The following is a 27,961-nucleotide window of genomic DNA, read 5'->3' as shown; positions in this document are numbered from 1 at the left end:
CTACCCCCATTTATTTATTTATCTGTACACACTGATCTCGAATCTAAAACCCGCGAAATACAACAAAATGGAGAGCAGCAGAGAGCACAAAATCATATTCAAGAATCAAACTGCATGTTGAGTCATACATGTTATATTGACAGATCTGCATTCATACCGAAAGTCCTCCCTGCCTCCCCCAGACCACAATAGATTACTGAGATTCCCACACAGCTGTACACGGCTTCCCCCGGGTCCTAAAGTCCGACAGTTACAATGCAGCTGATGCATTTTATTTGTGGGTGTACAGTATATCGCGATATTTCCGGCAACAACTGAGAGAATCATAATCCTCAGCACGTCCGTGAAAGCCTGTGGATGTGGGAGTGTGAGTGGGACTGACCAGTCCTGTGAGGGATTTTTATATCGGGGTGTTTACAAGTAGATACAGTATATAGTCACAGGCTGGACTTGACGGTTGAGCGTTGCCATGGAGCCGATTCTACCTGCAGTGACTGACACAGTGGAGCCGGAGTCAGACATGAATGATGATGCGAAAAGGAAGATCCAGTTCTCAGTGCCTTCAGCAGTACCAACACAGCTGGATCCACGACAGGTGGAGCTGGTGAGAATTATGCATTGAGTTGCTTGTGTGTTTGTGTGTGTGTGAAATGGATACCATAGAAACCAGGGCTATTCAACTTATTTGTCTGGTGAAACAGCAGAAAAAATATGTTTATGCTTGTCAAATATCCAAATATGACAGGAGCACATGCTGTTTAAGGGACTACTGCAAAAGCACTTCAAAAATCCCCAATATGACAAGGTCACGCTGTTATTTTTAAGAACCTATATTGCCAAAATCCTGCTCAAAGATCCTTTATATGACAGGAGCGCTCTGCTGTTTTTAAGAACGTACGACAAAACATGCTAGTCAAAGATCCCCTATTTGGCTGGTGTTCCCACAAGCGTCCAGCAGAGTAAAGTCAGCATACAAACACAACTATGGTGCCTTCAAGGACTGTTAAACAAAGTGGGATGGGTCACCACTCACCAAAAAGCAATAAAACAAAACATATGTTTCAATGGCTGGCACGTACGCCGGGTGTTGTGGACCCCCAGAGCAGAGACAGGCGGGGTACACCCTGGACTGGTGGCCAGCCAATCACAGGGCACATATAGACAAACAACCATTCACACTCACATTCATACCTATGGACAATTTGGAGTCGCTAATTAACCTAGCATGTTTTTGGAATGTGGGAGGAAACCGGAGTACCCGGAGAAAACCCACGCATGCACGGGGAGAACATGCAAACTCCACACAGAGATGGGCGAGGGTGGAATTGAACTCGGGTCTCCGAGCTGTGAGGCCTGTGTGCTAACCACTAGACCTCCGTGCAGCCAACAGAGTAACAAATGAGGAAATATGGCGCCTCAACTATAAAATAAAAATAAAAATAAAAATAAAAATAAAAATAAAAATAAAAATAAAAATAAAAATAAAAATAAAAATAAAAATAAAAATAAAAATAAAAATAAAAATAAAAATAAAAATAAAAATAAAAATAAAAATACAATTAAAAAATAACAATACAATTAAAAAATAACAATACAATAAAAAAATAACAATACAATAAAAAAATAACAATACAATAAAAAAATAACAATACAATAAAAAAATAAAAATAAAAATACAAATAACAGAGGGAATAACGAGATTATTATTTTTTAATTAATCCCGGTCACTTTTCATGGAATTAGCCTGAAAATTGACTGACACAATAACCATTAAAAGAATCAAATAATCAAAATGAACAGCTTTATACATGTTTGGTCCCCTAAGGTGCCTTCATGTTTAAAGTGGTGTACTTCCAAGTACGTACATTAAATCTTGACTACTTTTTGTACACTTAAAATGTATTGCTCCAACACTAATATTAATACATATAGTATTTATAGTACTTCTAGTATGGCACTATCATCCCATGAACTTTGAGTAAACCTTTAGGTTATTATCAAAGAATCATCAGCCAACTTTTTACCCTTTTTTTTTTAGCCCTTCTCCACTCCACTCAACTCAACTGACACAGTTACATAACACGAGTAGCAGGACTTTGCAGAACTCGTCTTTTCATGCGTTGGCAGCGGGCTACGGACAGCTCTGGGATTAAGCTGCGGTTTTGTGCATCTTTTAAAAAGCGATGAGACACAAAATAAAGTGGAGGAGCAGTCACGATGCATAAAGCTGTTTGTGATATGAAAAAAAATGAGATTATGAGCAGACACGAGGTAAAATAGAGGTCATCTTGGAAGGAGTTATGTAAATTTAATCAGCTCCTGTAGACTACTGGTCAACTAGCACCGCCCCTTTTAGTCATTTTTAAGAAAAAAAAAAACAACACTAAATCTTAATGATGCTTCCAGATAATCTCAATGGAGGCAAGATTGCTTGTTTCTTCCCCGTGGAGGATTTGGCAGTTTGCTCTTATTCCAGCACAAAAACATCACTAACAGAGAAAATAGAAATATACTTATACTATACTATCTTTTCATTTTAACTGTGCATGCTAAATAAGTACAACTCCAACATCCCAAGGCACCAGAAGCGTAGAACCGCCCACATTTCAAGCCCACGCTTGTCACTGGGATTGGCTGATAAGCTCCCGTATAGCATCCATTATTTCCATAGTTACAAAACAGATCCATCAACTGCATATTTCCCACTTTTCCTATTTGGGTCACTAATACAATGAGGGCAAAGGTCAAACAGAAACATTTACTGTCATGTTCTAGTATAGTCATGACCTCGAGATGTGGAGACGGGAACTCGGTGCAGGTGAACAGCAATCAAAAGCAGAGCAGATAAAGGAAACATGTAAACAATAAAACATGTGTTAGAAAACTAGGCAGAACCAAACAGGAAGTGTGGCAAAATAAGAGCATGATAAACAGAACTAAGACTCATTCATTCATTTTCTATTGCTTATCATCACAAGGGTCGCAAGGGGTGCTGGAGCCTATCCCAGCTGTCTTCTTTAGGCGAGAGGCGGGGTACACCCTGGACTGGTGGCCAGCCAATCACAGGGCACATACAGACAAACAACCATTCACACTCACATTCATACCTATGGACAATTTGGAGTCGCTAATTAACCTAGCATGTTTTTGGAATGTGGGAGGAAACCGGAATACCCGGAAAAAAACCCACGAATGCACGGGGAGAACATTCGGGATAAATAAGACATCCCTCACATTTAAGCATGGATTTACGAGCCATTATTGTCTAAATAGCTGGAATCACAAGTGAGCATGGTGATGGTAGCGTCATGGTCTGGGGCTGCATGAGTGCCATTGGCACCGGGGAGCTGCGGTTCACTGAAGGAAAACATGAATTCCAACATGTACTATGGGTTCAGGTGTTGGAGGATACGATCGACTTCAGCTTCATCATCAAAGGACTTGATCAATGAACCACAGCTCTTCAGTCCTGGTAGCACTCGTGCAGCCACCCGACGAAGACGGTACCATTACTATGGGAATGAAACTTCACAACACCAAAGTACATGTTGGAATTCTTGTTTTCCCTCAATGAACCACAGCTCTTCATTCCTGGTAGCACTCGTGCAGCCACCGGACACGGCTCTGTTCCCACCAACAAGGGAGCAAATCTTCACAACGCCACAGTACATGTTGGAATTCACTTTTCCCCCTCAATGAACCACAGCTCTTCCGTCCTGGTAGCACTCGTGCAGCCACCTGACCAAGACGGTACCACGACTATGGGAACAAAACTTCACAATGTCAAAGTACATGTTGGAATTCTTGTTTTCCCTCAAAGAAAGACAGCTCCATACTGCTGGTAGCACTCATGCAGCCCCAGGACACAAGTCTGCTACCACCAACAAGGGAGCAAATCTTCACAACACCACAGTACATGTTGGAATTCACTTTTCCCCCTCAATGAACCACAGCTCTTCCGTCCTGGTAGCACTCGTGCAGCCACCTGACCAAGACGGTACCACGACTATGGGAACAAAACTTCACAATGTCAAAGTACAGTGAAGAAAATAAGTATTTGAACACCCTGCTATTTTGCTATTTCTCCCACTTAGAAATCATGGAGGGGTCTGAAATTTTCATCGTAGGTGCATGTCCACTGTGAGAGAGATAAACTAAAAAGAAAAATCCAGAAATCACAATGCATGATTTTTTAACAATTTATTTGTGTGATACAGCTGCAAATAAGTATTTGAACACCTGAGAAAATGAATGTTAATATTTGGTACAGTAGCCTTTGTTTGCTATTACAGAGGTCAAACGTTTCCTGTAGTTTTTCACCAGGTTTGCACACACTGCAGGAGGGATCTTGGCCCACTCCTCCACACAGATCTTCTCTAGATCAGTCAGGTTTCTGGGCTGTCGCTGAGAAACACGGAGTTTGAGCTCCCTCCAAAGATTTTCGATTGGGTTCAGGTCTGGAGACTGGCTGGGCCATGCTAGAACCTTGATATGCTTCTTACGGAGCCACTCCTTGGTTTTCCTGGCTGTGTGCTTCGGGTCGTTGTCGTGTTGGAAGACCCAGCCACGACCCATCTTCAATGCTCTGACAGAGGGAAGGAGGTTGTTCCCCAAAATCTCACAATACACGGCCCCAGTCATCCTCTCTTTAATGCAGTGCACTCGTCCTGTCCCATGTGCAGAAAAACACCCCCAAAGCATGATGCTACCACCCCCATGCTTCACAGTAGGGATGGTGTTCTTCGGATTGTACTCTTCATTCTTCTTCCTCCAAACACGCTTATTGGAATTATGACCAAAAAGTTCTATTTTGGTCTCATCTGACCATAAAACTTTCTCCCATGACTCCTCTGTATCATCCAAATGGTCATATGCAAACTTAAGACGGGCCTTGACATGTGCTGGTTTAAGCAGGGGAACCTTTCGTGCCATGCATGATTTCACATCATGACGTCTTAGTGTATTACCTACAGTAACCTTGGAAACGGTGGTCCCAGCTCTTTTCAGGTCATTGACCAAGTCCTGTCGTGTAGTTCTGGGCTGATTCCTCACCTTTCTTAGAATCATTGAGACCCCACGAGGTGATATCTTGCATGGGGCTCCACTCCGATTGAGATTGACCGTCATGTTTAGCTTCTTCCATTTTCTAATGATAGCTCCAACAGTGGACCTTTTTTCACCAAGCTGCTTGGTAATTGCTCCGTAGCCCTTTCCAGCCTTGTGGAGGTGTACAATTTTGTCTCTGGTGTCTTTGGACAGCTCTTTGGTCTTCGCCATGTTACAAGTTAAAGTCTTACTGATTGTATGGGGTGGACAGGTGTCTTTATGCAGCTAACGACCTCAAACAGGTGCATCTGATTCAGGATGATACATGGAGTGCAGGTGGACTTCTAATGGGCAGACTAACAGGTCTTTCAGGGTCAGAATTCTAGATGATACACAGGTGTTCAAATACTTATTTGCAGCTGTATCACACAAATAAATTGTTAAAAAATCATGCATTGTGATTTCTGGATTTTTCTTTTTAGTTTATCTCTCTCACAGTGGACATGCACCTACGATGAAAATTTCAGACCCCTCCATGATTTCTAAGTGGGAGAAATAGCAAAATAGCAGGGTGTTCAAATACTTATTTTCTTCACTGTACATGTTGGAATTCTTGTTTTCCCTCAATGAACCACAGCTCTTCAGTCCGAGTAGCACTCGTGCAGCCACCGAACCAAGACGGTACCACGATGGTACCACGACTATGGGAACAAAACTTCACAATGTCAAAGTACATGTTGGAATTCTTGTTTTCCCTCAATGAACCACAGCTCTTCCGTCCTAGTAGCACTCGTGCATCCACCGAACCAAGACGGTACCACGATGGTACCACGACTATGGGAACAAAACTTCACAATGTCAAAGTACATGTTGGAATTCTTGTTTTCCCTCAATGAACCACAGCTCTTCAGTCCTAGTAGCACTCGTGCAGCCACCGAACCAAGACGGTACCACGATGGTACCACGACTATGGGAACAAAACTTCACAATGTCAAAGTACATGTTGGAATTCTTGTTTTCCCTCAATGAACCACAGCTCCATATTGCTGGTAGCACTCATGCAGCTCATGGAGCAAATCTTCACAACGTCACAGTACATGTATACGGTGTAGTGGATACAAAAAAAGATAATCCAGGTAAAAAAGACTCACCCCATTGGTCAGGGAAGGAGGGCGCTGATTGGTGGAAAAGCAGAGGGGCGGAGCATATGGGGAATCTGCAAAGAAAAACAGTACACAATGCAAAATATTGGATGTGCACCTTTTTCCAGATCTGCACCAATAAAATTGTGAATAAAACTGCTGAAGTTGTCTCCGCTTGTGTTTAGATTCGACGTCGGAGGCCGACGCCCGCGACTCTTTTTAGACTGACGGACCATCCATCGCCGGAGGACGACGGCGGGTCTCAGGTGAACTTAAAAAAAAAAAAAAAAAAAAAAACTTTAATAGTGAGCAAGTTCAGAAAAAAAATGACAAATGTGCTTATGTTTGCTGTAGTGGGTTCTGGGAGAAAACGGTGCACTCAAATCCAAAATGGTGACCCCGTACCAGCCGCCATCACTCAAAGGTTAGTGTGCTCAGGACCCCGCCTGCATGCATGCCTGCCTGCCTGCCTGCCTGCTCCACATTTGTGTTGTACTTGTGTAACAATTTAGGAGACGTGTACAAAACTGGCATGTGGTCTTTCCAAAAATGCATATTGTGTGTTTGTGTGTGTGTGTGTGTGTGTGTGTGCGATTAGAAGCAGAGACAGCTGTGAGTCTGTTCTGGATCATCCTGGATTATGGGATAGACACACAGCTGCAACATGGACCTGCAGCGTCACACACTCTGAACCATAATAACATACACAAAATCATATTCAACTCAGGTATTAATATTACACCGGAAAATGGGAATTATTTCCCGCTGATAATGCATTTTAATACCATCGGTGGGGACATAAAATATTTTTTATCCTGCTGTGGAAAAATTAATAGCTTTTAACATTATATATTTTTGTTTGTAAAATATTTTTTCAAATTTATTTTGATATATATATATTTTTTTGTTTTAAATTTTATTTTAATATTCTTATTTATTATCTGCTATTGCAATGATTAGCTAATGACGACAACACAAAAACTCACCAAAGACAACATGCTACTTCACAGCTACTTCAAGCTACTTCTATCCCAAGGCTAGCAGCTACACACCATAGCCAGCACACAAAGCTGTATCGTTCCTCCAGTATCTGCACCTATTCTTCTGTATTTCTTTGGATTTTGTGGTTCCTGTGAAAACAATCTGTTTTAATGTATTCCACCCATGGCCCGCCTCCAGGCAACGCCCACTCCTCTGTGATTGGTCACGCTATCGAGAACTTAAAAGGAGTTCCGCTTTGTGCCGCTAGCTGCAAACGATATAGGAGTTGATAATTAACGGCGATTTATCTTTTAAAAATGTCCCGAATCCTGAATCCGATCCGGAAGTAGAGACTCGGCAGTCGGAAGTTTGTAAAGAAAAGAGGTTACTTCAAGACAAATCTGAATGGTAAGTAGCATTAGCATTAGCATTTTTAGCATCCACAAATGGTAAGAAACGGCTATTAGCAACCCCGCTCCATGTATGCTAGCGCTTTTTCCTCTATGACTTACACAAAATAAACACATTAAGGACACTGATAACTTGTTAGCTACTAGCTTGCTCAGTCGTTAGCTTGCCGTTGACAGATTCAAATTGATTTCTTATGCTAGTAGCGAATCAGGAACTCCAACCACTTGTTTCTGATGGATGCTTTTTAGGGGAGGCGGAGGAGGCAGAGCTCAGAGGAGGGCAAACTGTTTATCTGCTGACAGATATACGCCCATATAAGGACATCCGCCTCTCTGTGACATCACAAATGGGCAGTTTTACCACGCCTTTTGAAACTGAGCGTTTTTGAGCCGTACCAAACTTTTTTCAGGGCTCACTTCCAAATGCAAAAATTTAATTATCTGAAACTTTGGCATCATTTAACACGAGAATACAGCATTTTATTACATTTATAAGTCAAAAAAGTGGAAAAAGCATAATAACATAATAATCCCTTGAACAAGAAAACTACTAATCAACAGTAACCTTTTAGTTTTCAGTATGTGGATAAAATTTGTAGTGGATACTGATGTGTTGTAATGTGTTCCCGGGGGCCACAAATGGCCCCTGGGCTGGCCTTAGAACATTCCTGACCTACAGGAACTGGAAATGCAATACAAGGAACTGAGCCTATACTTCATTTTGCATTTCAGCTGTGCAGAGAATGGCCCAAGCGCACCTGTCCTCCATAGACATGACCTCGGTGGACCAGGATGACCCACCTTCCGGAGAGGACGACGGTACAGAAAACGGTGCAGAAAATACATTTTTCATATTTATCCTCTTAATTACTTTATTAAATATTGTATGTCTTGGTAGATCGGAGAATAAAAAACAAGACTCTGGAGTCTTTGAGTCCAGCAAAGGTCAGCTGGCATCATGGGAAAACGGAGGATGCCAACGTGAAAGACGAAGGACAATGACGTGGTCGTTTGTGTGTGTGTGTGTGTGTGTGTGTGTGTGTGCATGGTTGTGGTGTAAATACGACAAGGGCCAGCAATTGTATAACGAACAAAGTGCACTACAATGTACGTATTGTAAATGATGGTGAATGTAATGCTTTAAATGTGTATACTATGTGTCATTTGTCTCTATATAATATATTTACATATATGCCATATAAGTATGGTGCCATTTTACTTTAATATGTTTGTCCAAAATGAGGCCCTGGGGGCCATTTGTGGCTCTTGGCTTTTTTTTACTGATATATTTTAATATATCAAATTTTTTTTCAAATTTATATATATATTTGGCCTACATTACATTGGAAATATTTAATGAAAAATATATCCTATTACCCCTGGGGGTACTTGAAATTTAAACAAATGATAAATCTAATTTTGTAAGTTGACCCCCCTACAAAGTTATGAACAGTAGATAACTTTAATGGTAGGTTTATTGTAACTAATATGGATACATTTGCATGAAAAAACACATCTTTAATACAACCCCTAAATATGGCAAACAAAGCTTAATATATTAATGTAAAGAAACAAAAAAAAGTTAATAAGGTCTGTGACACCTGATATAGTATCATTTTTCAATAAATATTTTTAATGTTATTTTTTTATTTTTAAACAAATTACAATATACTGTAATATTATTCATATTTGAGTAATATATTATTTATATATTTAATGTACTCTGGACTAAATAAAAATTATATTAGGATTTATTTTTAAAGCCTTATCTGTGATCAAGTGGATGTGCTGTAATGGCGTCATTCGGACAGCAGGGGGAGCTGTTTATCCACGTTCAAACACCAGCTGCCGTCTCCCGTCCTTGTCCATCTAAAAAGGCATGAAAATGGATTAAAAAAAGGGACATATTTAAGTAAAATGTCACCTTCTGTGAGTGTTTTTTTTTACTTTTATACACGAGTCCACTGTTAGTCCTTCCTCGCCTTGGCAAAAAACACCCCGGTGACATCATCCACCCCCACTCTCATGTCCTGGGGCAGAGTGTACACCTCCAGCCTGATAAGGGTGTAACCGCTCTGCTTCAAACTGGCACACACCTCCGCTTCATCCAGAGGGACAACAGGGATTTTCACCCCGGGCCCCCCAAAATAGAAGCTCTCCCCCAGGGCACCAATGAGCAGGAGATGGCCGCCCGGACGGAGCAGCTTCTGAATGTGGCCCAGGGCCTTGGTGAAGGCGGCCAGGTTGGGGCTCACGCTCTCCAGGTAGAAGCAGGACACCAGGCAGTCGGCCCCGGCAGGTGGGAGGACGTGAGGTCCCAGAGGTTGGGGACGGTGCACGTCGACGGGGAGAATGTCGGTGATGGCCTGGCGGAGCTTTGCGGCCTTCTCTGCCCATTCTGAAGGCCTGAGACATCAATCAGTGATGTAACAGAAGAAATACATTTTTATCAGATAAAAATTGTTTTGGGGGGTGGGGGATGGGGGTGGGGGGCGGGGACATTAAATACCGTCGACCCTCCAGCTTGCACACATGCTGCAGGTAAGGCGTCCAGTCCAGGCCGCAGCCTTCCTCGCCCTGCAGCCAGCGCCTCAGCTCCTTGCGGTTCACCTCCAGGAAGTCTGTGAGGACCACTTGGTTAAAGACCTCGCAGCCGCTCAGCACCTGGTACAGGGTGGGACCCGATCCGATGTCCACCAGCAGCTTGCCGCCCACGTCACCTTCAACACAAAAAAATTCACGTGGACATGTCTTAGGGTTTGTCCGTCCCCTCTTAAATAAAGCAAAACCAAGCAGTAGCAGTTTTTTGTCATCGTTTTTTGTTCGCTCTTCTTTTTTTGTCTCACCACAGGTTCTCCAAACAGCTCCTAGAAGGTGTCATCTTTGCCGTTTCTCTTTCTGTCCCCTCTTAAATAAAGATAAGCCAAGCACTAGCAGTTTTTTTGTCGTAATTTTTAGTTCTCTACTCTTTTTCTGTCTCGCCACAGGATCTCCAACCAGCTCGTGTCATATTTGCCATTTCGCTTTCTGTCCCCTCTTAAATAAGCTAAACCAAGCACTAGCAGTTTTTTGTCATTGTTTTTTGTTCTACATTCTTTTTCTGTCTAGCCACAGGATCTCCAACCAGCTCGTAGAAGTTGTCATGTTTGCCGTTTTTCTTTCTGTCCCCTCTTAAATAAAGATAAGCCAAGCACTAGCAGTTTTTTGTCATCGTTGTTTGTTCTCCATTCTTTTTCTGTCTCACCACAAGTTCTTCAACTAGCTCCTAGAAGGTGTCATCTTTGTCGTTTTTCTTTCTGTCCCCTCTTAAATAAAGCTAAGCCAAGCACTAGCAGTTTTTTGTCGTCATTTTTAGTTCTCTACTTTTTTTCTGTCTCACTACAGGTTCTCCAACCAGCTCGTAGAAGGTGTAATCTTGACCGTTTCTCTTTCTGTCCCCTCTTAAATAAAGGTAAGCCAAGCACTAGCAGTTTTTTGTTGTCGTTTTTTGTTCTCTACTCTTTTTCTGTCTAGCCACGGGTTCTCCAACCAGCTTGTAGAAGGTGTCATTTTGCTGTTTTTCTTTCTGTCCCCTCTTAAATAAAGCTAAGCCACACACAAGCAGTTTTTTTGTCGTCATTTTTTGTTCTATACTCTTTTTCTGTCTAGCCACAGGATCTTCAAGCAGGTCGCAGAAGGTGTTATCTTTGCTGTTTCTCTTTCTGTCCCCTCTTAAATAAAGGGAAGCCAAACACGAGCAGTTTTTTTGTTGTCATTTTGTGTTCTCTACTCTTTTTCTCTCTAGTCACAGGTTCTCCATCCAGCTCCTAGGTGTCATCTTTGCCGTTTCTCTTTCTGTCCCCTCTTAAATAAAGCTAAGCCAAGCACTAGCAGTTTTGTCATTGTTTTTTTCCTCTCTCTTCCTTTTCTGTCTCACCACAGGTTCTCCAAGCAGCTCATCGGCAGAGATTAGCATTGTTGCTTTCTCTGTCTGTCCCCTCTCAAACTTTTTTTTTTTACATTGCTATGTTACAGCATTACTGCCAATAGTGTTGTCTATGATACATGATTTTGGCCATGGTTGCCTCTTGTGTTGTCTGGTCCCGCTTACCTTCTGTGAAGGCTTGATGCAAGCACGCCAGTTTCCACGGCACAATACTGTCCTTCCTGTCAAAGTCAGCCCGCGGTGGAGTGTAATTGTACTGCAGGTACGCCACCGGGTCAAAGTGCTGGTAGCAGGCGGCCATTGCTGCCACTCCGTTCTCTGTAGCCTTCTCTTCCATTGTCTCTCTTCAGTTGGCCTCCAAGCTTCCAGGTGCATCGCTGTCCTTTTGGAGCCTCCTTATATAGTCAGATGCGCGGGTGCGCCTGGATGCTGGTTTGGGCTATGGTGTCCTGATTGCTTTCTTTCTCTGCCCTAAAGTGCTGATGCCATAAGATTAGAGGGCTTTTAGCTAACACTAATGGACTACTCGTTGCTGTTCAGGTCTCTGCAGGTCTCTATCTTCATGATCCATACAGGTTTGCCTTTGCCTGTCCACACGAACACATCCTTCTCAAAGACCACTAGCTTGTTTATACTGGTTTTACTGCTCCACATGCTGTACACTGACTACTTCAAAGTATATCCACGTTTCTACTCTATAGTACTCATTCATTCATTTTCGACCGCTTTTTCCTTACGAGGGTCGCAGTGGGTGCTGGAGCCTATCCCAGCTGTCTTGGGGCAAGAGGCGGGGTACACCCTGGACTGGTGGGGTACACCCTGGATTACTGCAAAAGCACATCAAAGATCCCCAATATGACAAGGTCGTTCTGTTATTTTTAAGAACCTATATTGCCAAAATCCTGCTCAAAGATCCTTTATATGACAGGAGTGCTCTGCTGTTTTTAAGAACGTACTACTAAAAAACATGCTAGTCAAAGGTCCCCTATTTGGCTGGTGTTCCCACAAACTTCCAGCAGAGTAAAGTCAGCATACAAACACAACTATGGTGCCTTCAAGGACTGTTAAACAAAGTGGGATGGATCACCACTCACCAAAAAGCAATAAAACAAAACAAATGTTTCAATGGCTGGCACGTATGCCGGGTGTTGTGGACCCCCCCAGAGCAGAGACAGGCGGGGTACACCCTGGACTGGTTGCCAGCCAATCACAGGGCACATATAGACAAACAACCATTCACACTCACATTCATACCTATGGACAATTTGGAGTCGCTAATTAACCTAGCATGTTTTTGGAATGTGGGAGGAAACCCACACAGAGATGGCCGAGGGTGGAATTGAACCCTGGTCTCCTAGCTGTGTGGTCTGCACGCTCACTCATTAAGTTTCAAAATTTCATAAATTAATTAATTGATCGCTATCTTGTGGTTTACTATAGTCTATTATTAGTCTACCTATGGACAATGTGGAGTCGCTAATTAACCTAGCATGTTTTTGGAATGTGGGAGGAAACCGGAGTACCCGGAGAAAACCGAGGGCAGAGGGTGGAATCGAACTAGGGTCTCCTAGCTGTGAGGCCTGCACGCAAACCACTTCCCCGCCGTGCAGCCATGTTTTCCACAATTCATTCAATCATTAATTTTCTTACACTTTTTCCTCACAAGGATGGCGGGGGGTGCTGGAGCCTATCCCAGCTGTCTTTTTGGGCGAGAGGCGGGGTACACCCTGGACTGGTGGCCTGCCAATCACAGGGCACATATAGACAAACAACCATTCACACTCACATTCGTATCTATGTCCCTTAATAAAATATATAAAATAAATATATGGGAGGCGTTTAAATCGTCAACGTATTGAGGGGAGCGGCTTGGTTCCATCTCACACCAACCGGCCTGGAACCGAAATAACTGCAGACACACAACTATGTAAACACGGGCACTAATCCTCTTGTCCACCCTCGCTGGCCGATTCTCATACCGTCGCATTCTGACAAGACGGACGTGCCGACGCAGAAGTAAGTTTTACTCACTTACTTGTGTTACTTTTTCATTGCTGTGCTTTACCGTTGTTGTAAAAGTAGATTAACTAAGATTAACTACTGATGGTTTGGATTTAAAGAAGAATAAAACAAGCAAACCTGGTTCTTGACAGAGGCGGTAAGAATGAATCGTGGTGGAGCGGAATTGGACTGCAGCGTTATGGAGGAGGACTGGGAGAGCGGACAGAGATACTCAGCTTACTGGCACAGTCTCGGCGTGTGTCGCCCGCAAAGGTTAGCGACCACTTCCTGCTTTTTGGATTACACCATCATAATCCAAATGCTTGTGTTGTGTACCAGGTCCACATCGACCGAGTTAGAGTACTCGGAGAAATATTTGCAAGCCAAACGCCTCCTCCGACGCTTCCTCAGTCAGAGGTTACCAGAGTCCACCACAATGGTCCATCAGGAGGTCCAGGAGGGGTTGTTTAGTCCAGATAGTCTTGTATTAGAAACGAAGACCACCATGAAGATGTCAACACGGTTCCTTGGTAGAAACATTTGATTAGTGTTTGCTATTATAATTGAACTGTTTGTTATGCATATTGACTAATTTAGTTTTCAAAAGTGTTTCATGTTAATAAATCCACATATCAAATCAAATAATGCTAGCCAAACAAATATAAATGTGTTTTTGTCAGTAGGTTACATCCCAAAATAGCTTTAACCTGTTTGTTCTGTGCTTTTAATTTGAAAATATAAATAGTTCCTCCGAGTAATTTCCTCCATAGTAATTTTTTTAATTTTTTTTTGGCATTTTCATAATTTTTTTGTCATGTTAAGGTGGCAAAATTAATGAAAAATTTGAAGCAGCAAAATAGGAGCAGGAGGGGATAGAGAAGAAGAGAAAACAAGACTGAGACGGTAGTGCACAGACAAGAGGCCACAACAATAACAGAACATAAACAAACAACAGGAATACATCATAATGTCTATAATAGCCATAAAGTCTATCATAGAAATAACAATCTAATATAAATAAAACAGGAACAATATGAAAAAAAACAAAGGCAATATAGAAAAAATTGAATTTGTATATATTGTTTATTATTGATAAGAGACATGCAGTACTTGTTTTTCTCTTCTTCTCTATCCCCTCCTGCTCCAAATTTTTCATACATTTTGCCGCCATAACATGGCTGTTTTCCAACTACGAAATGATAGATGTTGGAAAAGCAACAAGCAACCTCTCAGGGGATTTCTCCGTTTGTGGTAGTTTGACGACAACATGGCAACTTTCCACAGCGTTTCAGCTGCTGCTGCTTACGCTAACGCTAGGAATAGACGACGAGTGAATCCAATCAGTGGTCCAGACTCTTTGTTTTGTCAGCTGGCCTTGAAAAAAAGCCCAACATAACACCTTTAACCTCTGATGACTTATAAACTACATAAGTCAGTTTGCCCCCTTGTACAGTGGTATAGGCTTACTATCCACTCATAATAACTGTGAAGCGGTTTCTAAATGGTTTCTAAAATGATAAGGATCCCCAAAACCCCTTCAAGATGATCAAGGGCCTTGCTCAGGACACTGAAAGTGATGGTGAAGTACTGCATGTCTCTTGTCAATAATAAACAATAATATACAAATTCCATTTTGTCATTGTTGTTTCCTATATTGCCTTTGTTTTTTTCCATATTGTTGTTTTGCATTTCCTATTTTGTTATATTAGATTGTTATTTCTATGATAGACTTTATGGCTATCATAGACATTTGCTGTTGTTATTGTTATTGTCGTGGCACTACTTTCTCCGTTTTGTTTCCTCTTCTTCTCTATCCCCTCCTGCTCTAATTTGGCTGCTTAAAATTTGCATAACAATAAATATCATTCATTCATTTTCTACCGCTTATAATATTGCAAGGGTTGCAGGGATGCTAGAGCCTATCCCAGCTGTCTTTGAGTGAGAGGCGGGGTACACCCTGGACTGGTGGCCAGCCAATCACAGGGCACATATAAACAAACAACCATTCACACTCACATTCATACCTATGGACAAATTGGAGTCGACAATTAACCTAGCATCATAAAAAAACATGCTAGGTTAATTGGCTGGGTGCTGGAGCCTATCCCAGCTGACTTCAGACGAGAGGCGGCATACACCCTGGACTGGTGGCCAGCCAATCACAGGGCACATTTTGTCAAACAACCATTCACACTCACATTCATACCTATGGATAATTTGGAGTCGCTAATTAACCTAGCATGTTTTTGGAATGTGGGAGGAAACCGGAGTACCCGGAGAAAACCCACGCATGCACGGGGAGAACATGCAAACTCCACACAGAGATGGTTGAGTTTGGAATTGAACTCGGGTCTCCTAGAATGCTATACTACATGTTGGAGTTTAGATCCCCGATACCAGCAGGACCTATGCAGGACCCCAGACCGAGACGCTACCGTCACCATGCTTGACTGTAGACCTACAGTAATGATCCTTTACCTTTCAGGGTACAAGAACTTGTAAACAAGAAGGGTAAACATAGTGAGATTGTATTAGTGTCCGGGTACGGCTGAGATACACACAGATAAAACACAAAAAGGATCACAGAGGCACAGATAAACAAGGAAAAGAGTGGACTACAGATAAAACAGGGCTGAAATAATGGAATAACGTGCATTCAGGTCTGTTCCAATTTAGTTATGTCAGGTCCTGAGGGCCCTCGGGAGTCCAGTGTCAGTAGTCAAATCTGCTCTGGGCGATGCTTTTATTTTGGTCACAGCAGGAAAGTGGAGCTGGAGAAAACTTTAACTCAGTCAGGAGGTTTTGTGTTTTTTTTTTTTTGGCACAAAAACGTGAAACTACCGATACGTATACGCAAGGAAGGAGATGCATGAAATACAAACATTAAAAATAACATTAAATATCAAATCATATCAAATAAAATAGCCTTCTGTCGGGTGTGTTTACATCTATTAATGCATCTGAGTAAGGAACCTTGACAGAAATTTATTGTAACAAGTGTAATAGTTTTAGTTTGTAATGTCACACAAATGGCAAAATATTATACTAGCAATAATATTATAATCATTATTATTATCAATTCAAATTGTTGTATATATATATACATATATATATTGTACTGTGTAAATAAACAAATAATTTCATTATTGATTGAGATAATATTATTATTGTACATTGGTAGTAAGTTGCTTTACAGAAGAATAAAAATTAAACTTAAATGTAAATATGTATGTATGTTTACGCTTATATTTTCAATGTTAAAAATGTAATTTTATTTTGAAATCAAATACAACTTCTTACTTCCGGTTACTGTGGTCATTGTGACGTCATATCCTATCGCTTTTACCGGTCGTTAGCAATACAATGCGGTTAAAAAAACACTTTTACTGGATAATCAGAAAAAAATGACAAATAGAAAGTGATAGTTTGACACTCACGGGATGAAAAAAGCGACTTTAGAGAGGCGGAAGTTCGACAAACTGAACTGTTATAATCGACAGTGTCACTTTCATTCCTGTCATGGAAGAAGAGGAGGAGGAGGAGGAAGAGGAGGAGGAGGACCGGTGGAGAGAGAGGAGGTGAAGGGAGAGCCCAACCTCAGCCTCCAGCTAGGAAGATTTTATATATTTATTTGATGTTAAAGTGATGCTAGGCCACAAAGGAGCAGGGTAAAAACAAGGCAAACAGGGTCATCATCTGCAGTGTAAGTAAGTAAGTAAGTAAGTCTGTATTTATGTATGTAAGTCTGTATGTAAGTAAGTAAGTATGTATGTCTATTATGGCTGCACACCACCACTACACAGTGGATGCTAACATTGCTAATATTCTTTAAGCAAATAAGTAAGAAGTCGCCTACCTGAAAGTGAGGATGCTGCTCTGGAGGATGTGTTCAAGGATCCAACGGAAAGCCCGTAAACATTCCTGGAAAACCACCAGGAATTTATCACAAGGCAAGTTAGGCTACATACACACATTCATATTTATACATGGAATTGAGATTTGGCTTTTTACATTTAATTACTAATGCTAACACTAATCAGTTAGCACTTAATGTTTTACACCACAGTTTTTAGCTTGGACATTGTGTCTCGTACATAACACTAGTGATAATATGTTAGCATTATTATGATTATTATTTAGAACTTTTATATTTATTGTTTTTTTTATTCTCTAAATAAATAAAAAAAAATTAAGGTATTTTTGTACAGGCAAGGATTAAGTAGGGTGGTGTACAAGGACCACAAAGCATTCAGCTTAGCATTCAGTCATAATAATAATAATAATAATAATAATAATAACTAGCTGGTGCTCTGTATGTGTACTCCAGTTTCCGCCTGTGCGCGTCATTGCGCCTGAGGGATGTGTGATGTCAGCAGAAGCTTTTTGTGCGTTCCCTGCTGATGTTGCAGATTATAACCTGTTGTAACCCTGCTTACAGGGGGGGGGGGCAGTCGCGGGGGTTCACAACTCAATACAATGAGTTGTAAGAAAAATACTAAATAAATAATACTAAAATACTACAAAAAAAACAAAACATTACCGGTGTTTTCTATACACGCAGGTCAACATGGCAGCCCTTTTGCCCACCGCGGTGAGCTGTGCCACGCAAAAAGGATTGTAGTCAAGCTGGGGAGTGCTGTGGTCACTCGTGGTGACGAGTGCGGCCTGGCGCTGGGGAGGCTTGCGTCCATTGTGGAGCAGGTAGGTCCATGACAGGGGGGGGGAAATTAAATAAAAACTGCCAATCATCCAATAAACATACTGTAATAACACTAGCATGCGTCCTTAAGCTAAAGGATAGTAATGGCGTAACAATACTATCCATCGATCCTTTTTTTTATGACGCTTATCCCAGCTGACTTCAAACGAGAGGTGGCGTACACCCTGGACTGGTCGCCAGCCAATCACAGGGCACATATAAACAAACAACCATTCACACTCACATTCATACCTATTGATAATTTGGAGTCGCCAATTAAACTAGCATGTTTTTTTAAATGTGGGAGGAAACCGCAGTACCTGGAGAAAACCCACACAAGCACAAGAAAAAGTATATTCCAGGGTACAACTTATACTTGTACCCTTTCATCAACCTTGGTGGGGGCAGGACGCCAAGTGCAAACTAATTATCTTGGCTCTCCAGTCTTCCTCCATCATCCAAATCTATCACAAGGAAAACAGGTACTGCATGTACTCAGTCAAAGCAAGACATTTACTTATGTATCTATTTATTTAGTGTGTGAGTGTGTGTGTGTGTGTGTGTGTTACCGGCCTAGAGTAACATATTACCTCATTGGGATCATGTCACTATAATAAAAATGTTGGAGAAAATAAACTATAGAATTATTCATACAGTTTATAGTAGTATCGCTGTCGTTTTGCAGTGATGAATGACTGTTCAATGTTTTTGACATTTGCGGATAATGGCTCTCACTATGGTTTGCTGGAGCCCCAAAGCTTTAGAAATGGCTTTATAACTTCCAGATATTTTTCTTTCTCGGGTAGTGGGAATCCGTTTTCCACACAGAGCCATGTCGGTCGGGATTTTTGTTTCACTTACAATTATTATTACCCCTTATGCTCATTTTTCGGGGCCCTCTGTATTACGTTGTGGACTCCTATAGAGCAACCACCGCACAGAAAGATTTGTAGATCTTCCAGAATCTGCACCTATTCCGGCTGTAATTGGTCTGTTTGGTGTGCCTCCAGGCACACCCATGCGGTTGTTATTTTTAGAAATTATTTGTACTCATGAATTATTTATTTGATTAATTACAGTTATTTTGTATTATTATTTTGTACGGAGGTTGTTAATTGTTGGTAACACTGAAAAAAAATTAAAGACGTAAGTTGCAGGATTAGTCATAGTAGACTGTATTGAGAATTGTGTTTCTTTTTTCTATTTATTATTATTTATTATTTATTAATTTATTATTATTATCCGTGACCAGGGTTCAATTCCACCCTCTGTTTTCTCCGGGTACTCCGGTTTCCTCCCACATTCCAAAAACATGCCAGGTTAATTAGCCACTCCAAATTGTCCATAGGTATGAATGTGAGTGTGAATGGTTGTTTGTCTATATGTGCCCTGTGATTGGCTGGCCACCAGTCCGTGAATTTCTTTATTTATTTTTTTTTCAAAAGAATGTTGTTATTTTTTGTTATGTATTCATTCCACTTCCATTGTGTTGTATTATATGTTTTAAAAATTATGTTTCTTTAGTTTTAATAAATAAAGCTATTTCAAAAAACACATTTAAGAGCTGAAATTATAATCGCAATAAATTATTTTCCGCAATATTTTTCGCCCAAGGTTATCATACCGTTCTCGTATTTTTATTTAAGCTCAGTGACTTATACAATTTTGGGCAAAACCCATAGGGGGCGCCATATTTACCTCCTGGGGTGACCACATCAGAACTGAAGACTCTTCAATCCAGTTTTGACTGACGTTTGTGTTCCATGTCACCTAGGTGGCCGTGCTGCACAACCAAGGCCGTGAAATGATGATCGTCACCAGCGGAGCGGTAGCCTTTGGCAAGCAGCGTCTACGACACGAAATCCTGCTGTCTCAGAGCGTCCGTCAGGCCCTGCACTTGGTCAACAGTCAACTCAAAGACACGGTCATTAGCAGCAACTCTATTTAGCGCGATAAAAACAATCCATATTGTCATCATGTGAGGATTCTTAAATGTGTTACAGCAGTCATTACCGGTGCTGGAGGCCCGAGCCTGTGCAGCAGCGGGCCAGAGTGGATTGATGGCGCTGTACGAGGCCATGTTCACCCAGTATAGCATCTGCACCGCGCAGGTATGTCAACATTAATTTCTTTAAAAACTCTCTTTATTGTGTGGTGGCTTTCGAACCTCTCAGGTTCTGGTGACCAATCTGGACTTCTGCAATGACCAGAAGAGGAAGAACCTCAACAGCACTCTACAGGAACTACTGCACATGAATATTGTGCCTATCATCAACACCAACGACGCCGTGGTTCCCCCGCCGGAGCCCAACAGCGACTTGCAGGGGGTAAACATGAGTAAAGATACTTTAAGGGTAGTGGGCGGGGCTAAAGTGGTAAATATATAAATTCATTCATTTTCTACCACTTTTCCTCATGAGGGTCGCGGGGGTGCTGGAGCCTATCCCAGCTGTCTTTGCACCCCGGACTGGTCGCCAGCCAATCACAGGCAAACAACAATAGACAAACAACCATTCACACTCACATTCATACCTCATACAATTTGGAGTCGCTAATTAACCTAGCATGTTTTTGGAATGTGGGAGGAAACCGGAGTACCCGGAAAAAACCCACGAATGCACGGGGAGAACATGCAAACTCGTGTCCGAGGGTGGAATTGAACTCGGGATAAATAAGACATCCCTCACATTTAAGCATGGATTTACTAGCCATTATTGTCTAAATAGCTGGAATCACAAGTCAGCATGGTGATGGTAATGTCATGGTCTGGGGCTGCATGAGTGCCGTTGGCACCGGGGAGCTGCGGTTCACTGAGGGAAAACATGAATTCCAACATGTACTATGGGTTCAGGTGTTGGAGGAGACGATCAACTTCAGCTTCATCATCAAAGGACTTGATCAATGAACCACAGCTCTTCAGTCCTGGTAGCACTCGTGCAGCCACCGGACCATGACGGTACCACTACTATGGGAATGAAACTTCACAACGCCACAGTACGTGTTGGAATTCACGTTTCCCCTCAATGAACCACAGCTCTTCAGTCCTGGTAGCACTCGTGCAGCCACCGGACTGAGACGGTACCACTACAATGGGAACGAAACTTCATACTGTCAAATTACATATTGGAATTCTTGTTTTCCCTCAAAGAAAGACAGCTCCATACTGCTGGCAGCACTCATGCAATGGTAGCACTCGTGCAGCCACTGGAACATGACGGTACCACTACTATTGGATCATATTCATACTCATATTCAATTTGAAACAATGATAACAAACAAGTCCCCCCATGGCCATTATATTTGTATATTGAACCCTGGTCTCCGAGCTGTGAGGTCTGCGCGCTAACCACTCGACCGCCGTGCCGAAATATATAAATATATAGTAATAAATAAACATCTTTGTGATATAGATATACGCTAGCAGTTTCTTAATGCTCCCCGCAGGTGATTAGCATCAAGGACAACGACAGCCTGGCGGCGCGTCTCGCCGTGGAGATGAAGGCCGGCCTGCTCATCGTGCTCTCTGACGTGGAAGGTATGTGTCGCCACGACAACGCCGCCGGTCCATCGGGGTCAGCTGTCGCGCTAACGACACCATGTGCCTGGGATTGATGCGTCTCAGGGTCAACTGACCCATACCAGGGAAACAAACATGGACCTTCTGCCTTCGGGTTTCAAAGCGATGATGATGGATTTGACACAAGGAGCGTGTTTGCGTACATCAGTTAAGCATTCAGGCTTAACAAAAAGCACACTTCCAAGAATCAGATCCACTTCTCACACCCAAATGTTTAATCATTTGCTTTAATAAGTTGCACAAGACCTTTTTTTTTTGATGTCACAGGACTGTACAACAGCCCCCCCGGAACAGATGACGCCAAGCTCATTGACACCTTCTATCCCGGAGACCAGCAGTCCATTACCTACGGTACAAAGTCCAGAGTCGGGATCGGCGGCATGGAAGCCAAAGTATGTTAAAACGTGCTCAAATTCATGTTATTTACTGTCTAATATATTCTGCCTTCAGAATTGATGCTAGGCATGTAGCCAGATGCTAACATGGCCGCCATGGGGGTGCCAAAAAACTAAACAAAAACACCTTCAATACATTCATTCATTTACTATACCGCTTATCCTCATTAGAGTTGCAGGTATGCTGGAGCCTATCCCAGCTGTCTTGGGGCGAGAGGCGGGGTACACCCTGGACTGGTTGGCGGCCAATCACAGGGCACAGATAGACAAACAACCATTCACACTCACATTCATACCACTTACTGAGTCTTTTGAGCTTGCATAGTAGTTGGTTAATATTCTGCATCATACATTGGTAGTGTATTGTCTGGTTGATGCGGCACAATACTCTTACTGTAGTACTGTAGCTATATATGCAGTATATGTATTTACATTCCAGCAGCCATTTTTATTCATTCATTCATTTTCACGAGGGTTGCGGGGGTGCTGGAGCCTATCCCAGCTGTCTTAGGGTGAGAGGCGGGGTACACCCTGGACTGGTTGCCGGCCAATCACAGGGCACATATAGACAAACAACCATTCACACTCACATTCATACCACTTACTGAGTTTTTTGACTCGCATAGTAGTTGGTTAATATTCTGCATCATACATTGGTAGTGTATTGTCTGGTTGTTTTGTCTGCCAGCCAATCACAGGACACATATAGACAAACAACCATTCACACTCATATTCATACTCATATTCAATTTGGTCCAATGATAACAAATAAGTCCCCCCATGGCCATTATATTTGTATATAGTTTTATATATGTGTTTTTTTCCCACTTTACAGTTACACTCCACTTGTATTGGGGCCAATTGTGAACACTGACGGGCCAGATCCTGCAGATAGAATCCTGCTGATCCGCGTCATTTCTGCGCTCCTCTGCAGGTGACATCGTCCATATGGGCGTTACAGGGTGGCACCTCGGTGGTCATCGCCAACGGCACCCATCCCAAAGTCACGGGCCACGTCATCACCGACATTGTCGACGGGAAGAAAGTGGGCACGTTCTTCTCTCAGATCAAACCGGCTGGTGAGTACACATCCGGGCTTCGAGATTGATCAGGTAAAACAAAGTGGTGCCTCTGTGACTATCGTTTAGGTCCAACTGTTGAGCAGCAGACAGAAATGGCCCGAAACATGGGAAGAAAGATAGCATCCCTGCACTCGGAGCAGGTGGGAATCCATTTTTATTCCCTTGTCAGTCAGATGGATCGGGATTGCAAGGCAACTTTATCATGTATGCCTCAACACTGACCCCTTGTGGAGGAATGCACTTATTCAACCTGCCTGTTACTGTACTGTACTATTAGATTTGAAATACTAGTGAAACTGATCATATGTATTTTTTTATCTGTACTGCAAAGACTGAACTTGAAGCCGAAACCAGGAAAATGAAACAAAATGGAGAGCATACAAGCGTATTCAGTATTATTATTTGAATGCTTCCAGAGGAGCAAGATCATCTCCCACATTGCAGACCTTCTGACTGAAAGGAAAGATGAGATCCTCTCTGCCAACAAGACGGACTTGGACCTGGCTGTCAGTGCAGGTACCACAAGTACACAAACATGAGGCTATAATAACAGCAAGTCCAAAACTCCGCCTTTTCCTCTCTGCAGGCCAACTTCCGCATGCTATGTTGAAGCATCTTCGCCTGTCGCCGGCGAAGCTAAACAACCTGACCGTGGCGCTTCGCCAGATAGGAGCTGCTGCTCGGGACAGAGTGGGTCGGGTGTTGCGCAAGATCAGGGTGGCTCATAAGCTGGAGCTGGAGCAGATCTCCGTGCCCATCGGGGTTCTTCTGGTCATCTTCCAAGCGAGGCCTGACTGTCTGCTTCAGGTACCGTAAGACACCGTTTCCAACATAACATCAAATGGGCATGAATGGGCTACACGGTGGACTAGCGGTTAGCACGCTGGCCTCACAGCTTGGAGACCCGAGTTTGATTCCACCCTCTGTCATCTCTGTGTGGAGTTTGCATATTCTCCCCGTGCATGCGTTGGTTTTCTCCGGGTACTCCGGTTTCCTCCCACATTCCGAAAATTGTCCATAGGTATGAATGTGAGTGTGAATGGTTGTTTGTCTATATGTGCCCTGTGATTGGCTGGCCACCAGTCCAGGGTGTACCCCGCCTCTTGCCTGAAGACAGCTGGGATAGGCTCCAGCACCCCCGTGACACTATTGAAAATGAATGCATGAATGAATGAATAAAAATGGCTGCTGGAATGTAAATACATATACTGCAAACAAGCTACAGTACTACAGTAAGAGTATTGTGCCAGACAATACACTACCAATGTATGATGCAGAATATCAACCAACTACTCTGCAAGCTCAAAAGACTCAGTAAGTGGTATGAATGTGAGTGTGAATGGTTGTTTGTCTATATGTGACCTGTGATTGGCTGGCCACCAGTCCAGGGTGTACCCCGCCTCTTGCCCGAAGACAGCTGGGATAGACTCCAGCACCCCTGTGACTCTTTTGAGGATAAGCGGTAGAAAATGAATGAATGAATATACTGTGTAGTGTTGACTTTCTGTAATTAATTAGGTGCTGATGTTTTGGTTAGCAACAATTTTTTTGTTTTTTGTTTTGCTTTGTGTCTTTTTAGAGATCTAGGAACTCAAGGAACACTCTAGGAACACGAAAAACTCAACACAGGACTGAAAGTTTGCATATTTTAGGGTTTCTAGGCCCCCCAAACCTTCTCATTAGCACCCCCTAGAGAGTTGTAAAATACTTGCACTCACCTCCGGTGCATCCGATTGACGTGAAATGTGGCCTGATTGTTCATCATAACAGTTAGTCAGTTAGGTGGCCAGTTTGATTTACAGATTTGGGTCATTTTCAGTCCTACTTGCCACCAAAATGAAACCCTGTGTGTTATATTAGGTCATATAGCCGTGGAAAAAATAAAAAAAAATACCTGCTTGTTGCTGTTGACCAGAAGCTCCAAGAAAGAAATATGGTGTGTTCCTCCCCACAGTTATCAGCGTTGGCTATCGCCAGTGGGAACGCGCTGCTGCTGAAGGGCGGCAAAGAGGCGGCAAACACCATCCGTGTCCTCCACCAGCTCACCCAGGAAGTCCTCTCCATGCATGGCGTCAGAGAGGCTGTGCAGCTGGTAATGTGTCACCCTTACATGAAAAATAAAAAAGTACTATTTATATATGTATTATATATGTATTTATACATATAATATATATATATACCAGGTGAGCTCTCATGACGAGGTGGAGGATCTCTGCTGCCTGGACAAGATGATTGACTTGATCATCCCTTGCGGATCCTCCAGGCTAGTCCGAAAAATCCAGCGATCCGCCAAGGGCATCCCAGTGCTGGGTCACACCGACGGCATCTGTCACGTCTACGTGGACACAGAAGCAAGCGTGGACAAAGTCATCAAGATCGGTACGTTAATACACATCAGAGCGTACCTTCACATCATTATTTCATCTCTTCCAGTCCGAGACTCCAAGTGTGAATACCCGTCTGCGTGCAATGCCATGGAAACGCTCCTGATCCACCGTGACATCCTCAGGACGCCACTTTTCGACCAGATCATTGCTACACTCCACACTGAGAAAGTACTACACACACATACACAAATATATTCAAGAAAAACACACAACTATGATGTAGTTGTCTCATTACTTTGTGCGACGAGGTGAAGATCCACGCCGGGCCGGAGTTGGCCTCCTATCTGACGTTCAGCCCGTCCAAGGCCCAGTCCATGCGCACCGAGTATGCCGACCTGGAATGCTGCATGGAGGTGGTGGACAACATGGAGGAAGCTGTGGAGCACATACACAAGTATGGAAGCTCCCACACGGATGTCATCGTCACAGAAAACGGTAGGTGGCCTGCAAACTGCCTGAATGGAACACACAATGGGACCTATTATACCCATTTCCTTATTGAATTGTTGACTCCTGTAGAGCAGCTACACACAATAACCTGCACAGAAATCTTTCTAGATCTTCCAGACTATGCACCTCTTCCTGTCGTGTTTACTTGGGTTTACTGACTCCCGCACCAATGTTTTGAGTAATTAACTCCGCCCCCGGGCCGTCCGCTATGATTGGTCACACTCCCTCCTCTCGCTGTATATGCACTTGATAATGCTACACAGACACCCGCTTCATTAATTTTGTTTACATTTATCATCTATACCATTAGAAGTCATTTTTTTTATCATTGGATGACTCTATACCGAACAGTTAGCATATTTCCACAGCATTTCAGTCAAGCTTCAGCGTCCGAATGACTCCTCTGTTCATTCTAAAGTTAGATTTTTATAAATAAAGTTTTGGAAAGTCTTCACTCTCGTCGTATGATTCAGTGATTTTGGCGATAAAAAAAAAAAAACTTTTAAAACATGCTCACATTTGTCTCAGAGGACACAGCCGAGCGCTTCCTGCACCAGCTGGCTAGTGCCTGCGTCTTCTGGAACGCCAGCTCGCGTTTTGCCGATGGCTACTGCTTTGGACTGGGTGAGTGTTGGACTCTGTGTCACAGTCTTGTGTTTTGACTTTTTATTTTATTTTTATTTTTTTAATATTTCTGTGCAGGAGCAGAGGTAGGCTTTAGCACAGCACGCGTCCACGTCCGTGGCCCCGTAGGGTTGGAGGGGCTGCTCACTACCAAGTGGCTCCTGAGAGGGGACGGCCATGCGGTAACTGACTTCACAGAGCAAGGCACCATGAAGTACCTCCATGCTAACCTGGACCCTGGTCAGGCGGAGGAACAACAGCTCAATTAAAGTAGCAACTATTAAAAAAAAATATGTTAGCAAGAACAATGTGGAGCTGCATTGTGAATCCTAATTATAGTGTTCACATTGGAATGAAAATGTATGTAAGTGTTGTGATAAACCCATTTAGAAATATACAAATTTACAAATTGAATGCCACAAAGCATCCAGAGATGTTATTTACTACTGTCATGGGGGGGGGGAGTTGTTGCAAGTTTTCTTCCTACTCTCTAACGCCCAGAGCTTTTTATGTCAGAGTAATTGACGACTTGCCTCCTTGGAGCTGGAGGGCAGAAGAACAAGATGCTTTTTTCATTTTTTTTTTTTTTAAATGAAGCCACTCAGATCTCATCATGCAATAACTGCTTCAAAAATAATATTGTTGGATTTAAACATGAATGTTATTTGGATAATTTTCTTTTGTGGTCCTTTATTCTTTTTTTTTTTTTTGGACGGGGGGGGGGGGGGGGGGGGGTGTTCCGACATATATGTTCATGTCTGTCCTGGCTCTGCTTTCACAAAGAACACAAATTAACAGGAGAAAGGCGGAAAAAAAAGTGGTAGTGATCTAAAAAAGAAATGTCTGAAAAAGGGTCTTTTAAAGTAGTTGCCCATAGGGGAATATTCCATTGCTGGAAGTGGGGCAAGAAAGATGGAAGACAATACTACAGAGGTTTAATTATCCAGCCATCACAAATGAATAGACTGCAAAGAAGAAGAAGAAGAAGAACTGAGACTAATGATGGGAATATGTTCTTGGGTTCTCACCCCCCCCCCACCCCACCCCGCTCTATCATCTAAAGAATTCATCCTCCAAAACGCACTACTTACCCTTCAATCACCAAAGTCCAAAGGGTTCACAGATGAAGCAGGAGACAAAACTGGGATCTTCTCCCACTTTAAACCATCTGATAAAACTGGAGGTAGAACAGACATCATGGAGTGGAGCACTTGATGCTGCATGAAACATAAGACAAAAAGT

At 42.6% G+C, this 27,961-nt stretch overlaps 3 protein-coding genes and 1 long non-coding RNA gene across 10 annotated transcripts; 3 read left to right on the top strand and 1 right to left on the bottom strand.

The window, feature by feature from the left end:
• The first annotated feature begins 164 nt into the window (after window positions 1-164).
• LOC131109286 (protein phosphatase 1 regulatory subunit 1B-like) lies at window positions 165-10,027 on the top strand. 2 transcript variants are annotated; one of them, XM_078788833.1, is made up of 5 exons: window positions 165-604; window positions 6,374-6,454; window positions 6,543-6,612; window positions 8,312-8,398; window positions 8,478-10,027. In XM_078788833.1, the coding sequence occupies exons 1-5, from the start codon at window positions 470-472 to the stop codon at window positions 8,579-8,581; spliced, it is 477 nt and encodes a 158-aa protein (XP_078644959.1). In that variant the 5' UTR covers window positions 165-469; the 3' UTR covers window positions 8,582-10,027. The 2 variants fall into 2 exon arrangements, with proteins under 2 accessions (XP_078644959.1, XP_078644958.1); XM_078788832.1 differs by having other exon boundaries at window positions 169-604; window positions 8,312-8,410.
• On the bottom strand, window positions 8,908-26,096 carry pnmt (phenylethanolamine N-methyltransferase). The gene is made up of 13 exons (XM_078788831.1): window positions 25,881-26,096; window positions 25,664-25,816; window positions 25,439-25,593; window positions 25,153-25,363; window positions 20,372-20,401; window positions 20,218-20,302; window positions 19,903-20,095; window positions 17,362-17,426; window positions 13,644-14,031; window positions 11,670-11,983; window positions 10,089-10,299; window positions 9,527-9,985; window positions 8,908-9,448 (listed from the first exon to the last, which is right to left on the bottom strand). The coding sequence occupies exons 10-12, from the start codon at window positions 11,839-11,841 to the stop codon at window positions 9,547-9,549; spliced, it is 822 nt and encodes a 273-aa protein (XP_078644957.1). The 5' UTR covers window positions 11,842-11,983; window positions 13,644-14,031; window positions 17,362-17,426; window positions 19,903-20,095; window positions 20,218-20,302; window positions 20,372-20,401; window positions 25,153-25,363; window positions 25,439-25,593; window positions 25,664-25,816; window positions 25,881-26,096; the 3' UTR covers window positions 8,908-9,448; window positions 9,527-9,546.
• On the top strand, window positions 13,425-15,112 carry LOC144895264 (uncharacterized). The gene is made up of 3 exons (XR_013625767.1): window positions 13,425-13,520; window positions 13,658-13,778; window positions 13,845-15,112. It is a non-coding gene; the product is annotated as an uncharacterized LOC144895264 (long non-coding RNA).
• Window positions 16,856-27,358, top strand: aldh18a1 (aldehyde dehydrogenase 18 family, member A1). 6 transcript variants are annotated; one of them, XR_013625766.1, is made up of 18 exons: window positions 16,856-17,220; window positions 17,339-17,455; window positions 18,067-18,206; window positions 19,979-20,128; window positions 20,208-20,315; window positions 20,379-20,531; window positions 21,649-21,739; window positions 22,049-22,173; window positions 23,111-23,255; window positions 23,325-23,398; window positions 23,675-23,774; window positions 23,845-24,065; window positions 25,213-25,350; window positions 25,442-25,637; window positions 25,692-25,813; window positions 25,869-26,080; window positions 26,624-26,719; window positions 26,798-26,943. XR_013625766.1 is itself a non-coding variant. In XM_078788827.1 (18 exons), the coding sequence occupies exons 2-18, from the start codon at window positions 17,374-17,376 to the stop codon at window positions 26,986-26,988; spliced, it is 2,319 nt and encodes a 772-aa protein (XP_078644953.1). In that variant the 5' UTR covers window positions 16,856-17,208; window positions 17,339-17,373; the 3' UTR covers window positions 26,989-27,358. The 6 variants fall into 6 exon arrangements, 5 of the variants coding, with proteins under 5 accessions (XP_078644953.1, XP_078644954.1, XP_057917064.2 ...); XM_078788827.1 differs by having other exon boundaries at window positions 16,856-17,208; window positions 25,894-26,080; window positions 26,798-27,358; XM_078788828.1 differs by having other exon boundaries at window positions 16,856-17,212; window positions 25,894-26,080; window positions 26,798-27,358.
• The last annotated feature ends 603 nt before the right edge of the window (window positions 27,359-27,961 follow it).

Source organism: Doryrhamphus excisus, unplaced genomic scaffold (assembly GCF_037039965.1).
Source record: "Doryrhamphus excisus strain RoL-2023G ecotype Guam unplaced genomic scaffold, RoL_Dexc_Guam_v1.1 HiC_scaffold_24, whole genome shotgun sequence".
NCBI classification, from domain to species: Eukaryota; Metazoa; Chordata; class Actinopteri; order Syngnathiformes; family Syngnathidae; genus Doryrhamphus; species Doryrhamphus excisus.
This window is presented reverse-complemented; position numbering and strand designations above follow the sequence as displayed.

Bases quoted from the DNA above. Each gene is read 5' to 3' on its own strand.
- LOC131109286 (XM_078788832.1), top strand. From the start codon at position 470: ATGGAGCCGATTCTACCTGCAGTGACTGACACAGTGGAGCCGGAGTCA. The intron at 6,455-6,542 runs GTGAACTTAAAA...TGTTTGCTGTAG, and splicing joins AGGACGACGGCGGGTCTCAG to TGGGTTCTGGGAGAAAACGG. The intron at 6,613-8,311 runs GTTAGTGTGCTC...TTTGCATTTCAG, and splicing joins CCAGCCGCCATCACTCAAAG to CTGTGCAGAGAATGGCCCAA.
- pnmt (XM_078788831.1), bottom strand. From the start codon at position 11,841: ATGGAAGAGAAGGCTACAGAGAACGGAGTGGCAGCAATGGCCGCCTGC. The intron at 10,300-11,669 runs GTAAGCGGGACC...TTTGTGTTGAAG, and splicing joins GCATCAAGCCTTCACAGAAG to GTGACGTGGGCGGCAAGCTG. The intron at 9,986-10,088 runs GTATTTAATGTC...TTGATGTCTCAG, and splicing joins TGCAAGCTGGAGGGTCGACG to GCCTTCAGAATGGGCAGAGA.
- aldh18a1 (XM_078788827.1), top strand. From the start codon at position 17,374: ATGCTGCTCTGGAGGATGTGTTCAAGGATCCAACGGAAAGCCCGTAAA. The intron at 20,532-21,648 runs GTAAACATGAGT...TGCTCCCCGCAG, and splicing joins CCAACAGCGACTTGCAGGGG to GTGATTAGCATCAAGGACAA. The intron at 23,256-23,324 runs GTGAGTACACAT...ACTATCGTTTAG, and splicing joins CTCTCAGATCAAACCGGCTG to GTCCAACTGTTGAGCAGCAG.